This window comes from Heterobasidion irregulare, assembly GCF_000320585.1.
Source record: "Heterobasidion irregulare TC 32-1 unplaced genomic scaffold scaffold_05, whole genome shotgun sequence".
Lineage (NCBI taxonomy): Eukaryota > Fungi > Basidiomycota > Agaricomycetes > Russulales > Bondarzewiaceae > Heterobasidion > Heterobasidion irregulare.
Genome location: NW_009258201.1, coordinates 2,349,577 through 2,362,258, shown reverse-complemented (window position 1 = coordinate 2,362,258; position 12,682 = coordinate 2,349,577). Strand labels below are relative to the sequence as shown.

The 12,682-nt window shown below is 52.9% G+C and overlaps 6 protein-coding genes across 6 annotated transcripts; 1 reads left to right on the top strand and 5 right to left on the bottom strand.

The window, feature by feature from the left end:
- Window positions 1-484: 484 nt before the first annotated feature.
- Window positions 485-1,705, top strand: HETIRDRAFT_475616 (uncharacterized protein). Its single transcript, XM_009548405.1, has 4 exons — window positions 485-625; window positions 676-779; window positions 886-1,387; window positions 1,451-1,705. The coding sequence occupies exons 1-4, from the start codon at window positions 535-537 to the stop codon at window positions 1,633-1,635; spliced, it is 882 nt and encodes a 293-aa protein (XP_009546700.1). The 5' UTR covers window positions 485-534; the 3' UTR covers window positions 1,636-1,705.
- Window positions 1,706-1,867: 162 nt separating this feature from the next.
- Window positions 1,868-3,573, bottom strand: HETIRDRAFT_317116 (uncharacterized protein; the record flags this gene model as incomplete). The annotated part of the gene is made up of 11 exons (XM_009548404.1): window positions 1,868-1,975; window positions 2,059-2,162; window positions 2,239-2,267; window positions 2,322-2,428; window positions 2,517-2,523; window positions 2,584-2,678; window positions 2,740-2,824; window positions 2,897-3,126; window positions 3,182-3,273; window positions 3,333-3,427; window positions 3,506-3,573. The coding sequence occupies 11 exons, from the start codon at window positions 3,571-3,573 to the stop codon at window positions 1,868-1,870; spliced, it is 1,020 nt and encodes a 339-aa protein (XP_009546699.1).
- Window positions 3,574-3,829: 256 nt separating this feature from the next.
- On the bottom strand, window positions 3,830-5,068 carry HETIRDRAFT_409706 (uncharacterized protein). Its single transcript, XM_009548403.1, has 5 exons — window positions 4,816-5,068; window positions 4,662-4,756; window positions 4,322-4,604; window positions 4,160-4,254; window positions 3,830-4,103 (listed from the first exon to the last, which is right to left on the bottom strand). The coding sequence occupies exons 1-5, from the start codon at window positions 4,946-4,948 to the stop codon at window positions 3,900-3,902; spliced, it is 810 nt and encodes a 269-aa protein (XP_009546698.1). The 5' UTR covers window positions 4,949-5,068; the 3' UTR covers window positions 3,830-3,899.
- A 645-nt stretch (window positions 5,069-5,713) lies between these two features.
- Window positions 5,714-7,016, bottom strand: HETIRDRAFT_451742 (uncharacterized protein; the record flags this gene model as incomplete). The annotated part of the gene is made up of 4 exons (XM_009548402.1): window positions 5,714-5,812; window positions 5,870-6,126; window positions 6,180-6,243; window positions 6,297-7,016. 4 exons carry the CDS (start codon window positions 7,014-7,016, stop codon window positions 5,714-5,716), a joined length of 1,140 nt encoding a protein of 379 aa, XP_009546697.1.
- A 322-nt stretch (window positions 7,017-7,338) lies between these two features.
- On the bottom strand, window positions 7,339-9,981 carry HETIRDRAFT_418095 (uncharacterized protein; the record flags this gene model as incomplete). Its single annotated transcript, XM_009548401.1, has 7 exons — window positions 7,339-7,362; window positions 7,493-7,615; window positions 7,676-7,733; window positions 7,797-8,179; window positions 8,238-8,342; window positions 9,002-9,840; window positions 9,900-9,981. The coding sequence occupies 7 exons, from the start codon at window positions 9,979-9,981 to the stop codon at window positions 7,339-7,341; spliced, it is 1,614 nt and encodes a 537-aa protein (XP_009546696.1).
- A 250-nt stretch (window positions 9,982-10,231) lies between these two features.
- HETIRDRAFT_61336 (uncharacterized protein) lies at window positions 10,232-12,497 on the bottom strand (the record flags this gene model as incomplete). The annotated part of the gene is made up of 10 exons (XM_009547576.1): window positions 10,232-10,697; window positions 10,749-10,787; window positions 10,850-11,353; window positions 11,411-11,452; window positions 11,502-11,520; window positions 11,578-11,598; window positions 11,657-11,778; window positions 11,829-11,860; window positions 11,923-12,053; window positions 12,227-12,497. The coding sequence occupies 10 exons, from the start codon at window positions 12,495-12,497 to the stop codon at window positions 10,232-10,234; spliced, it is 1,647 nt and encodes a 548-aa protein (XP_009545871.1).
- Window positions 12,498-12,682: the final 185 nt, after the last annotated feature.

Genomic DNA, 12,682 nt, shown 5'->3' with positions numbered 1-12,682 from the left:
GTGTGCGTAATAATGATGTCTTCCATAAGTCACTCACATGGCGGGCCTCGGCCTTAGTGCTCTTGTGCAACAATGTTGTGATGCATCATCGGGATCAGTCAGATTTGATAGCGTTTCTAAATGGGTTCCTCTACCTTTTTGAACATAGGCGGTTGCGAGCGCTCATCGGATTCCGAGGTGCTATTTGCATGATGCACTCCCTTGTCGTCTCCATCGTTCCACCGCACGCCCAAACATCTAGTGCTTCGATTGTCAACTCCTGCTTCGACGACATATCATGGTGCGTGCACAGCCTTATACCATGATACACGCTTGGCCTGGCCAATAAACAGAAAATGGGACGTGGCGTCGCTGATGAGATGCCATGACTTACTTAGGCTGACATAGGTCATGTCGGACTACGCAGTGTTGATGGCGGTCTGCTCTCTATACTTAAGCGAGCTTGGAGTGAAAGGTCTTCTACGTGTCAATCATCTTTTTCCCCCGCTCCTTACACCCTGCCTTCACTGTAGACTTATTCCGGCGCCAAAGGCCATGCATTTGGAGCCATTCTCCCTTCAATCAAATCCGGCGCGACTGTTCAGTGTGGAGGGCGCCATCGCCGTTATTACTGGTGGTGGAACAGGTGCGTTCCCAAGAAGGTTTAGGAGAGTGTGGGCCAATGGCTTTCTCTAGGGATAGGGTTAATGATGGCCACTGCATTGGAACATAACGGCGCGACGGTGTACATCGTTGGGCGCCGACTGGCTGTCCTGGAACAGGTTGCGAAGGAGCGAAGCGTACGTTCCACCTCTTCGCTATTCTCGAGGAGTGTTCTCATCGCTATCATCGGTCCCTTTTGCTCTTCCTATCAATTGTCCGAACTTCTCACGCTTCATTTTTTAGCGCCATGGAAAATTGATTCCAGTACAATGCGATGTAACTTCACGAGAGTCTCTCGGAGAGCTCGCCTCGATGATCCGGAAACGGCACGGCTACATAAATCTTCTGGTCTGTAACGCCGGCATCGCGGCGGGATTCAATAAGCCTCCAGCGAGAGGAGACAAGAGAGACATTCGGGCGCTACAGGAGTCTCTTTGGAATGGTCCTTCCCCGCAAGACTTTGCGCGGACATTCGAGACAAACGTGACGAGCGTATACTACTGCGTAGTCGCCTTCCTCGATCTCCTTCACGAGGCAAATGTGAGAAGCTCAGGAAAAGACCCAGTGACAAGCCAGGTGATCACTGTTTCGAGCGTGGCGGCGTTAAGACGCGACGAGCGACAGTACAGTTACCCGTACACGCTGAGCAAGGCTGCTTCATTACATCTGGGCAAGATGTTCACGAACGTCTTGTCAGAGTGGAAAATCAGAAGCAATGTAATTTGTCCGGGAATTTTCCCTTCAGGTTAGCTCTTGTTGCAACTTGCATCTGATTTGACAGTACTGAAGTCTGCTTTCGATTGTGCAGAGATGACAAGCAGTGTAATTCCGGATGAGCACATCATGAACGATGTTCCACTGCAAAGGGCAGGGGATCAGCAGGATATAGCAGGGATCATCTTGTTCTTAGCTAGCCGAGCCGGGGCATATGTGGATGGCACCGTACATATCACAGATGGAGGACGACTTTCAACATTCCCCTCTACATACTAAATCTTATTTTCGTACACATACTCTACATCACGAGATATTGTTAATTTATTTCGAAGCAGATGCCAGCCTCGTTGCTTGATTGCCGTGCACTTCGAAGTCTTCATGCCATGAGTTCGCGTCAATGAAGAAGTGCGGAAGTCCTGCAAAGCTCCGTAGTGTTTCATGTATCCGACATAAATCCTTCGATCACCATACCACATTTCCAAGCGACGCACACCACAAGTGGCCTCTCTCATTTCGAATGCGCATACGTTGCTTCCAGTCTTGACTTGACGTACTCTCCCGCAGTGATGACCTCGTACTTGGCAGGTGTATCAGCAGATACACAACTCGGTAGGATCTAACCGAGGTCGGCGAGAAAGCGGTGAGAAGATCACATTTAAGGGAGATGATAGAAACGGTCAATACAAAGTAAGGACATACCTCGAGCGGGACATTGTAGTCGGTCCCGAAGAACAGAGGCACGGAGTATCTTTCAGCCCCTGAGCGGTTAATGGCTCTGTGCACGGTGGACTTGAAGACATCGTCTTGATTCCATTCCGGCACCACGTGGAAAGGGTAAGAGAATAGTCGAAGTAAAGAAGGATCGGAGAACATACGTACTTGTCCATCTCGCAAATTGGTCGCCCAAGCTGTGCTTTCAGGAAGCATACAGCCAGAGAATTGCGGGAAATTGCAGTACTCACTTGACAACAAGCGTGCCAGGAATGGGCGCCGCATCAATCCACTTTCCACTTGCATTAAGGACTTGGAGCGCCTGTATGCCCGGTTGCTGCCATAGGATTGTGAAACACTGTGGCCATTAGTTAAGATGTAGGGAAATATCAGTGACGGGATATGCCTAGAAAGCAATAAATCGATATCCGGAAAAAAGCACCCACCTCGTAGCTACGTTAACCATGTTGAGATATGCCTGAGAGTTTACGGGAAAAAGAACGTTAGACTCACTCTGTATGAGCGCCGATGCCAATTGTACGGTCCTCAACCTTGCCGGCCTGCGGCGGATAGTGCAGTAGTCGCATTATCGCCGCGGGTTTTGTGGTCTGCAGAGCCGGTCAATGCTAGATCGGGTTATTTAGTTTGCTCAGGCGAGACAGCCCCTACCTTGTCATCGAAGAAACTCTCTGGGAGGTCCAGCGCCAGTGCAAACAACTGGAAGAGGTATTGACCCAACCGCACTGCCGTATGGCTTGCGTGTGAAATCACCTGCTTCAGCATGACCTATGTTCGCCGGATGGAGAATAGAGATGATGTGACATACTAGTACTTGACTGTGTCCTCTCGGAATCCCGGTATATCTGACTCATTTGGCCAAACATTGCTCCCAGCCATTGCGCCGTCGTCCCTTTCTATGGTCTTATCAGGGCTGCCTGGGAGAGACTCCCAACCAAGATCGAATCCTTCATGGAGATCACCGTGATTGTCAGGGTTGGTGTTTTCCCCGAGCAGCGCGGTGTAGCCTTTATAATTCGCAGAGTTATGTATGTCGAGCTTCACCCATTTTATCAGGGAGAAAGCTAGAGTGACTAATGTGATCACAGCAGACCTTCTTTTTGGTGTCAGTAGGCAGCGCGAAGAATCGTTTTGCTGCGTCGAGCGCTCCGAGAGTAGCAGCTTCCGAGATGCCGTGATTCTTGACTAGTTGATTCATGAGGCCATCAGTGATAATAAGGGGTGTAGAATGTTCAAAAACGCACCATAGAAAAAGCCCACGTTTACGCATGCATCACGGATCTGATCTGCTATGTCTCTCCTCACACTCGCTTCAAGTTTATTTCCCCATTGAATATCTCTATCAGAAAGGTGGCGTTCAATCAAACCCTGATACAGTGCTCTGTGAAACTGAGAGACCATAGTAGTGCTCACTCACATCACTGGGATCTCATCGAAAGAGCTGTCAGTGCGGACGTTGGCCAGAAAAAGTGGACGGTTAGCCATAGTTGCTGTGATGTTTCGCATTCATTAGGATTCCGAATAGCCAAAGATGAATCAAGATACTACACTGTGGGAGCTCCAAAGAGCCGAGCAAGGATCCAGTGGTTGAAGTAACTGCTAGCTACTTGATAGCGGCAGATGACGGTCGAATCCAAGATTCAACCATCGGCATCTTATCTTATCGACTCGCAAGTACGTCATGACTTCAACGTCAGTCCCGCAAGACACTTACGATGTCACCTCATTGACACTCATCCATGGTCTGACATACGTGCAATTAATTTGATTGCAACAAAACATGTAAGTGCAGACGGTCTCGCAGTCTGTGATCAACCCTGGAGAGCTTTTTGCTGCGCCTGAAGTGTGGTAGAAACAGCAGGACAGCCCTTCCCTGGCCCGTTCAAATTCTGCAACGTGATGAGAGCGGTGTTGATGCGAGCGAGTTTGGAAGGAACAGAGTTGTCAGTGGGGAAGCTGACTGCTATTGAAGGATTGTTGACGGCGTGTCCGGCATTGACATCAGCTGTCAGGTGCTAAATGATGAATCTTTGTTAGTACGGTGCCAAAGAAGCCCAAGGTAGTGGTTTACCTGAAGGAAGGTCGCACGATCGGGCGGACACGCGCAAGGGATCTTGATGGGCTGGCCATTGGCGCCCTTCACTGCGCCATCGCAATCCCCCGTACCTACGTGGAGCAAAGTTCGTACGTGATTCAATATTCCTCTTTCTCAAAGTCGAAATCAAGATCTCACCTGTAGGGTTCACACCGGAGTGAAAGCCGAGATCAGGTGCCAGTCGTGAGATATCTGCAGCACTTGCACGCTTTGCGGGCGCGGCGTTCACGGCGGCTTGCTGGGCCAGGAGGGTCGTTGATACGGCAGGACAACCTTGGCCGGGGCCGTGGAGATTCTGCAGTGTAATAAGAGCAGCGGTGATGCGTGCGCTCTTTGAGGCTTTAGAATTATCCGTAGGGAACGTGACGGCGATAGGGGGATTGTTGACGGCATGTCCGGCAGCGACGTTGGTGTTCAGCGCCTGATATCAGGAACATCAAACACTGACACAGTCAGATGGTGAGAACAACAGACTTACCTGCAAGAAAGTGTTGCGGTCTGGAGGGCACGCGCAGGGGATTTTTATGGGCCTGCCGTCAGCTCCGTTGACGGCACCGTCACAGTCTCCAGTACCTACATGACGGTAGATGTTAGTTCTCACAACGGCCGAAATGCAAAGCGCATTCGCTCACCAGTGGGGTTCACTCCAGCTTGGAAGCCGAGGTCAGGAACAAGGTTTGGGTCTACTTCTCTCCTGACAGGGACCGACGTGACGGAAGCAACAAAGATAGCAGCGAGGGGAACGAGTGCGGTCGTGAACTTCATATTTTGAAATGTAAATGTGGCGTTGGGCTAGAAAAGTGCTTAATTGGACTGGAAGATGTCAAGTAAAGCAAGCAAATGAAAGGCTGCCGACACAGTCGGTGAGGGGATCGGAGGATGTGGAAAGAGGGTGGTGATCGCTAGGATAGAGAACCGTAGTCGCTCTAATTGCACCTTTATATCGCCAGAGCCCCCGTTGCACATGGTACAGTAGTCATATTAGTCCCCTCATCACGAAAATAATTTCGTCAAACAGCTTGATGAGACGAGCGAATAGATGATAATTAGAATGCACAGCATCATGATATTGGTAGAGATCATACACATCAAGTGTTTCCACAGTCGAAGATGATGCTCTCGAATTTTCTACTCAGCCTCTCCACCTGAGAAGCCCTGGGTCGAGCAAGATCATAGAAGAAGTGGATATAAATGCCCTTTGAACTTTAGCACGTCGACGTCGACAAGATACAGTCGCGGTTTGCTACGACTCACTGGCTGAAATTTATCATTACGTAATCAAACTCTTAGCGTTGAGTCTGGGTCTGGCCTAGAGCCTCGCATGTGCTTGAACTACAACTTGATATCATAGAACCGTTGAACCTCATTCGTCCTGGGTACGGAAGAGGGTGCGTATCTCTTGGGTGTCGCACCAATACTCGAGACAAAATGATGACATACGAAACACCCAGAGATACAAAGGCAAATTGGAATAACAGACATACACATATTTCAGAGAGCTACAGAGATTGGAGACAGTTTGCACGGTCATCACTTTGCCACTACTGGGACAGCAATGGTGAACCGTGATGACGGAGCGATGTTTGAATCAAAGTCCGGAAGGACCAGATCCGGGAAGACCTTCTTGACCTGGGGACAGAAATATATCGGATTGAGGAATCCTGGCATCAAAAGAAGTCAACAGACCTTCTTCGCAAGATATTGCCACCACTCTCCTTCGACATTAGTAAACGTCGTAGTGCCCCACCTTACCTTGTTCTCCTCATCTTCGGCGGCAGGGAGAGCGGGGAGATGGGAGAGAGGGAACGGCCGGATTTTGGCCGTCCAGCTGTAGTCGAAAAAGAACGGGAACGAGAGACGGGACGTCCCAGGTGCGGGAGGGAGGACGCGATGGCGAGCGCTTATGAAGCGGCCAACAGTCATTCTGTCGAGCATGTCACCAACTATGCGGAAAGTGAGTTGTACAGAAGTGGCCGAAACAAAGTAAGACGCCAACCGTTACAGATCAAAGCGTTTTCTACCACAGGGACATCGATCCATTCCTTCTGTGGGGTGAGAAACTACATGCTTATCAGAATGAAACCAAGAAACAGGGACATGCCGATCGAATGACCTGCAAGCCAGGAGCCATCTGCTTGAGTATAGTCAAAAACCCGAAATCTAGGAGTTCGGTGAAAATCGCAAAATCTCCAGAAGGACCAGAACGGAGAATCGTACCAGAATGCTCGCCTATTCCGTATATCTCTTCTTCCTGAGAGATGCCAGGGTAGCTCCAGCACCGGAAGAGAGCTACAGGTTCCGGCTGCAGATAATTCTCACGAATGAAGTCCTTCTCCAAACCGAGAGACGACGAAAGGCCATCGCAGATAATCTTCCCTAGCTCTATGATGAAATTAACATAGTCCTGTACAACTCCGCGCATCGCAGGGATGCTGGCATCAGGGAATTGGTTAGCTCCATGAAGCAGCATCCCAGCATGCGGGTGGTCCGCAGGATGCTCGGGGCCGAAATATATGCCCTCCTTCCAGTCCGTCCGGCCGTGGGTGCTCTCTCCCCCAAGAGGCGCATACACCCGCCACGCGATGCCTCCATTCTTGACATGTAGCGCTGATTTCTCCGCCTCTGGAAGCGCGAAGAACTGCTGCGAGCACTTCACAAGATCAGCCTGCAGCTCGACAGGAATGTCATGTCCAGTGAACTGGCAGAAGCCCAAAGTGCTGAAGGCAGCGTAAATCTTTTTTGCAACTTCGACGGCCTCCGGAGAGGGTGGCTTAGTGTGCGATGAGAGGAGGGCACTGATGTCGATGATAACGATCTCATTGGTTGAAGCCATCACGAAGGTACCAAACAAACAGCGCATGGGCCAATCAATGGCGCGGTAAATGTGTCTCAACCCTAACCTTAGCATTGCCGGTCTTCGTCGCGGAGTCTCAGCAGTCTCCTCCAACATAACCCAGAAAACGGAGGCATTAACTTCATGTTCTCTGCGAGAACTAGTCAGCGTGTATATGTCATTCCCAAAAAGCACGCAGTAGATATTGACAGCTCACGCGAAGCTTGAGGTTAAACCACGGTCTGACACCATCTCTATCCTGAATGAACTCTGAACGTCTCCCTCTCCAGTCGATTAAAAAGTGTCAAGACTTCTGCGAGGACTAGTAGGGTATGCTAATGCGAAGCTGTTCGGATATACGGTATGAATGTGTTCCATAAGAGAGGACGTAAAAGGCGACACATGGGAAAACGTGAGGTGAGACATGAAAAGCGACGACAAGAGAGAAGAAAAAATAAGCAGTTCGATGATCGCACAGCAGCAGCGTTCATCAATCCTTGTCCATCACGGCAATCGAAGAGGAGGTATATGCCGACGGGCAAAGGCCAGGAAAAAGTGGTGGTGGTGGAAAAGGGTAGTACGAGAGCGAGTGTGATGGACTGGAGGAGGGTATGGCGGGCGAGACAAAAGAATATACACAGCATAATAGACAAAGGGACAAGGCGAGGAGATGAGGAACGAGTGACGGGACCAAGCGGTGAGCCCGTAGAGCACGAGCTGAAGGACCAGTATAGACGAAAGCACGAGAGACCCAGCAATATACCACAAGAAACACATCACATGATGACACATTTACAGCAGCCTGCGCTCCCGTCTTCCTCATCTTCTTGTTGGGGATGCCCTCGCTCTATGGACATGTGCGTCATCTGGACGGGTTCGGCGGAGACTGCGTGTGGCTCCATCTCATCTTTCGGTTCGGCGAGGTAGCGCGAGAAAGGTGCGGGCGACGGTGGCGGCTGCATGCGCATGTTGCGCACATGCTGCTCGTATTCTTGATCTCGCGGCGGCTGTGGTGGTCTTGGTGCTGGTGCTGGGGATGGTGGTGGCTGTTCGTGCATGCTCTCGTCAATGGGTTCTGGCCGCTGCCCAAACTCGGCCATCGGGATCTCCTCGGTTCGTCCAGGTCGATATTTAGAATAATCGTAACCAAACGTTCCCGGTGCCTAGGAGATCCATTCGGTCAGACTCGATGATCTCGCTGAAAAATTGCGCAGCACTTACTGGCTCGGGTGTAGGATTTCCGTTTTGCTTGGGCTGTGGACTGCCATTGGCTTTTGTGTACTGATCGTCCAGCCCTCTCTTCCGCGCGACGACTGGAAGCACGACCTTGACACATACGCAGATCTATATTAACTGATACCATGTAGCCAGTGGTATGACGAGCGCACCTCATCCCAGTTGCCCCCCGGGGGCACAGGCTGGGTCCATGTTGGTATCGCATTGGAGATGTCTCCATCTCCCGGATCGGGATACTCCGCAATCGACCGCCGATGTTCGTCCTGCCGCCCACGCATGTGCGCGACAGGCGGCTGTCGTGTCTTGGTCTTCTTCGATGAGCCGCTGGCCTCCGCAGGACTCTTCGCGCGCCGTTTCGGGGTCGGTGCGCCCAGGTGGGGCGTCGACGGCGACCGCACCGCGGGGCCAGACTGTTTGTGGGTGGACGTGCGCGGTGTCCGTGGGGACTCAATTGCGCTGGGACGCGACGTGGAGGGGGAGATGGAGTGCGCGGGCGGACGTGTCGGCGTGTGAGGCTGCTCGGGGACAAATCGGGTCGCGCCGGGCATGGGTATGCGCGACGGTGGCGCATCCCTTTGTGACGTGCGCGAGGGCGTCTGCTCGCGCAGATAGCTCGTGGGCGTCAGACTCCTGTTGTCCACCGGCGGAGAACGCAGCGTCGTCTCGCAGTGCGCCTCCGGGTCCGTGTCCATTTCGCCGTCTACGTCCGTCAGTGGCGCTTCGTCCATCACACGCCCGCTGTTCTCCACCCGCGCGTCGTCCTCCATGTAGAAGCTATCGCGCGCGCCGATGCTCCCCGCTCTTCGCCGTGTAGACCCGTTCTTCGACGTGAGCGTCCCCGCACGCGACGGGATGGTGTGCCCGTAGCTCGCGATCTCCAGCATCTCCATCCGCCGCCCGACACGCATCTCCCCCACCCCTCCGTTCCTCGTGACCTCCCCCCTATACCAATGCTCGTACGGCCGCTCCTCAGAATCCGTCGAGGGCCGAGACACGATGTCGTCCACCGCGTACATCTGGGCGATCTTCGCGGTTCCTGGCTGTCCATATGGCTCGCCCTGCTCACTCACCTCCGTCATCGGAGCATGCTGTCCGTTCGCAAACTGCGCATTCCGGCTCTCGCTCCGCGGAAATCCGTTCGTGTGGGACGGACTGTAGCTCGAGGTGCTGCCCGTCCTCGTTCGCGCCACTGGGATGCGGGTGCGCATACCGTCAGGGAGTCGGCCTGGCGTAACGGGTGAGACAGAGCGCGACGTGTCGCCACCCGCAGGCAAGCGCCCGGAGGTGCTGCGCTCGATAAGCTTGGGCTGCGAGAGCGTGCGCGCGCGATGGGTGGGAGTATAGCCACGCGCGCTGTTGGGCGTCGTGCGACCGTCCGATGGCCGTGACGCTGAAAGACTGGGTCTTGGAATGCCACTCGGCTTCAGGATTGCGGGGGAGTAGGAAGAGGTCGGGGTGGGCTCGCGTGAGGTGGTGCGCGAGGAGCTGGGGTGGGGTTTGTAGTAGCGATTGGGCACAGATGGATCGTCGGAGGTGATGGAGGCAGCGGACAAACGCTTTGCGAGCGCACGGCTTTCATTCTCGAGACCTAATCATGTGTACGACGTCCGTGCACAGCCCGAGACACAAAGGAGAGGACAAACGTACGTTTGCGGAGAGTTGGGACTATCGTCTCATCCCATGAAGGCGTTGGATGAAATGCAGATTGGGCGGTTGCGGTGAGCGCCATTCGGTCTTTGCGGATCCAAAATACAATCCAAACGAGAAATGAGGAAAAGAGAACGAGAAAAAAAGAAAGGCGAGGGAGTGGTGGAGGAGAAGTGGAAGGGGTCGAGTGCTCTACTGGGCGAAGAGGGGCAAGATGGTAGACCCGCGGCAGCCAAGTGGCCGAACCGCTTCTTCAGCGCTCACTTCATCATCCAGCTGACTCCCTTCAATTCCCTCATCCTCGCTGCTGCGTGCGACACACCGACAAGTCGTCAATGCACCGCGCTCTCACTACATGTACTCGACACCACAACGCTCGCGCTCGTTTCCAGCAGCCCGCTGGGGTCCGATCGGACTTCCTCGGTAACGAATCTCACGCCCACCCCGAACTCGCCCAGCCCTTCATCATCGTCCACAACGACCACCGTCTGGTTCGCGAACCGCGTCAGCTCCTTGCCATCCTGCGTCCAAACTATCGTGTAGCTCTCTCGCGCATCTGGAGGGTCCTCGCGAAACTGGCCGAGAGGGATCAGCGTCACGTTGAGCGTGCGTTTCCACGTCTCGGTCTCCGCGTCCAATCGACAATCCGTCTCCAGGCTGTCGATGGGGTCTACGCGGCTGAGAAGTGAGTACCAGAGGCCCTCGATGCAGACTTTGCAAAAGTTAGGGCCCGTAGTGAGACGCATCAGGCAGTCTTCGTTCGTGGGACGATATGTCGTTTCATTGGTCTCCGAGAATCTAGAAACAAAGGGTGAGCTGCGCAACGTGAGATGGATACGGGATGCCCACGTCGGGAAGACCCCGTAAAAGCCAGGCGTTTCAATGAACCTACAATAGCATCCGTGTCAATACGATTTCAACAGGCCGCGAAATTCAGTAGGGAGACGCACTCTTGCTCGCTACCATACTCAAGGACTTCAATGCTGCACATCTGTGCAATCCCTTCCCTTTCCGCGTTCTTCAACACGAACTCGATTTTATGTTCGCCCTCGCTGAGCCTCTCGTTTTTGTATATATCGTAGAAATACCGATCGACCCCAAGGCCCTCCTTGGGCGTCCACCCCAAGTCTTCCCCGTCAAAGAGAACGCTCAAATCATCCTTTTCAGGGAGCCCTGAGAGAGAGAAACGAATAAGGTACCGAGAATATGTTCCAGAAGAGTTGAAATAGGCCGACCACGCCGATGTTGAATTGAGCAGCGTCCATGCGTAGTCCTGTATGGGCATGACCATGCGTTCCACGCGAGGAAGCCCACCGGATGACGAATTCACACGCGTGAGCCAGTGTGCCCACGGAATAGCCTCGCTGGCATTGTGCGCTGCATTCACGCCGAAGTACGCGAAGCCGCCGTCGTATTCCTCGCCGACCTCGATGATAGAATGGCCGAGCTCATGTCTGCCATATGAAAGGTGTAAGAGGGAACACAAATGGATTTCCGTGGGAAAAGCAGACCTCAAGATGAGCGCACCATTCATGATCGAAGAGGTGATAGTTCTGCAATGCGTGTCAGCATAGGCGGGGAACAGTCCCGTTTACACCTTACGTGAACTCTCCACCAAGCCCTGTATCATAACACGTTCGTTCAGAGAACCCGACGCAAGCTATGTAACAAGACATACCTCCATACAGAGGATCGTTCCCTGAAGGGTTATAAACATTCCACAGCCCCAAATCTTCAGAGGCTTGAACAAGGCGCACCTATCAGGATGGGATAGTCGCACCGGTCGCCCAAAGAATCGCAGGCGGCGCGCGCGACTTCCGGCCTAGCATAGTACAATCCGCGCAATTCTGTTCCATCGCGATAGAGACCAAACGGGGTACTGACGAAAGTGTCAATCAGGGTCGTCGACGGCAGACGAGGCAGCCTCACTCTTTTGGTATGCCACCGACGCCGACGCCGCTCTATAAATGTTATATCAGCGACAAAATTGAAGGTTCTTTTGATATATAGGCGTAAGGCCTGCCTCGTTGCTCGGGGTGAACGCGGCCCAGAAGTTGAGCAGGGGAGCGACGGTATGAAATGTCTGGTTTTTCGAGATCTCAGAGACGAGGCGCGTCACATCTTTGATGAACTTGTCCTGCTCCGAGGCCAAATCTATCAACATTGGTCAGATAACCCGTTGATCCAAAGCCGCCGCAACAAGCATGTCAATTCCGGTTTTGTCTCAAAAATCAGAGTTCGAGTACTGGTATAGGTGGGAAGATGGACTGGAGCACAGGTCACCCACGCGATGATTGAACGGGGTTGAATGATACAATATCACTCACAGCCATCCGAGAAAAAAGTCAAATCCACGCGATTGGCAGGCGGACCCGACCCTGCGATACGCTGCACATCCAATGGCAAAACTGAATGCACCTTGATGGCGTCCTCCGTAGGTGCCTGAAGAGCCAGCTGGGAGTCATCGCCATGCAAGGCAATCGAAAGGGGAATATGTTGAGAGAACGATGAGAAGTCCAATTTGTGGCCTTCGCAAATGGAGGAAAGCTGGTCCCACAAGACGCTGTCGCTGTGCGCGTACAAACGTATCCTCTCCATAATCCCTTTGCCATCGTGTGTGCTGACCATGGCTGTCTCAGTGACATGACTTTCCAACGAGACTCCTAGTCTTCTGTGATGTTGGGTCTCTCGAGCCTGTATGACAGAACATATCTTCGCGTCCACATGTCGATGAACGACCAATTCGCGCGGGTTGGCGTGTCCAAAGGCAGTACTACTGATAT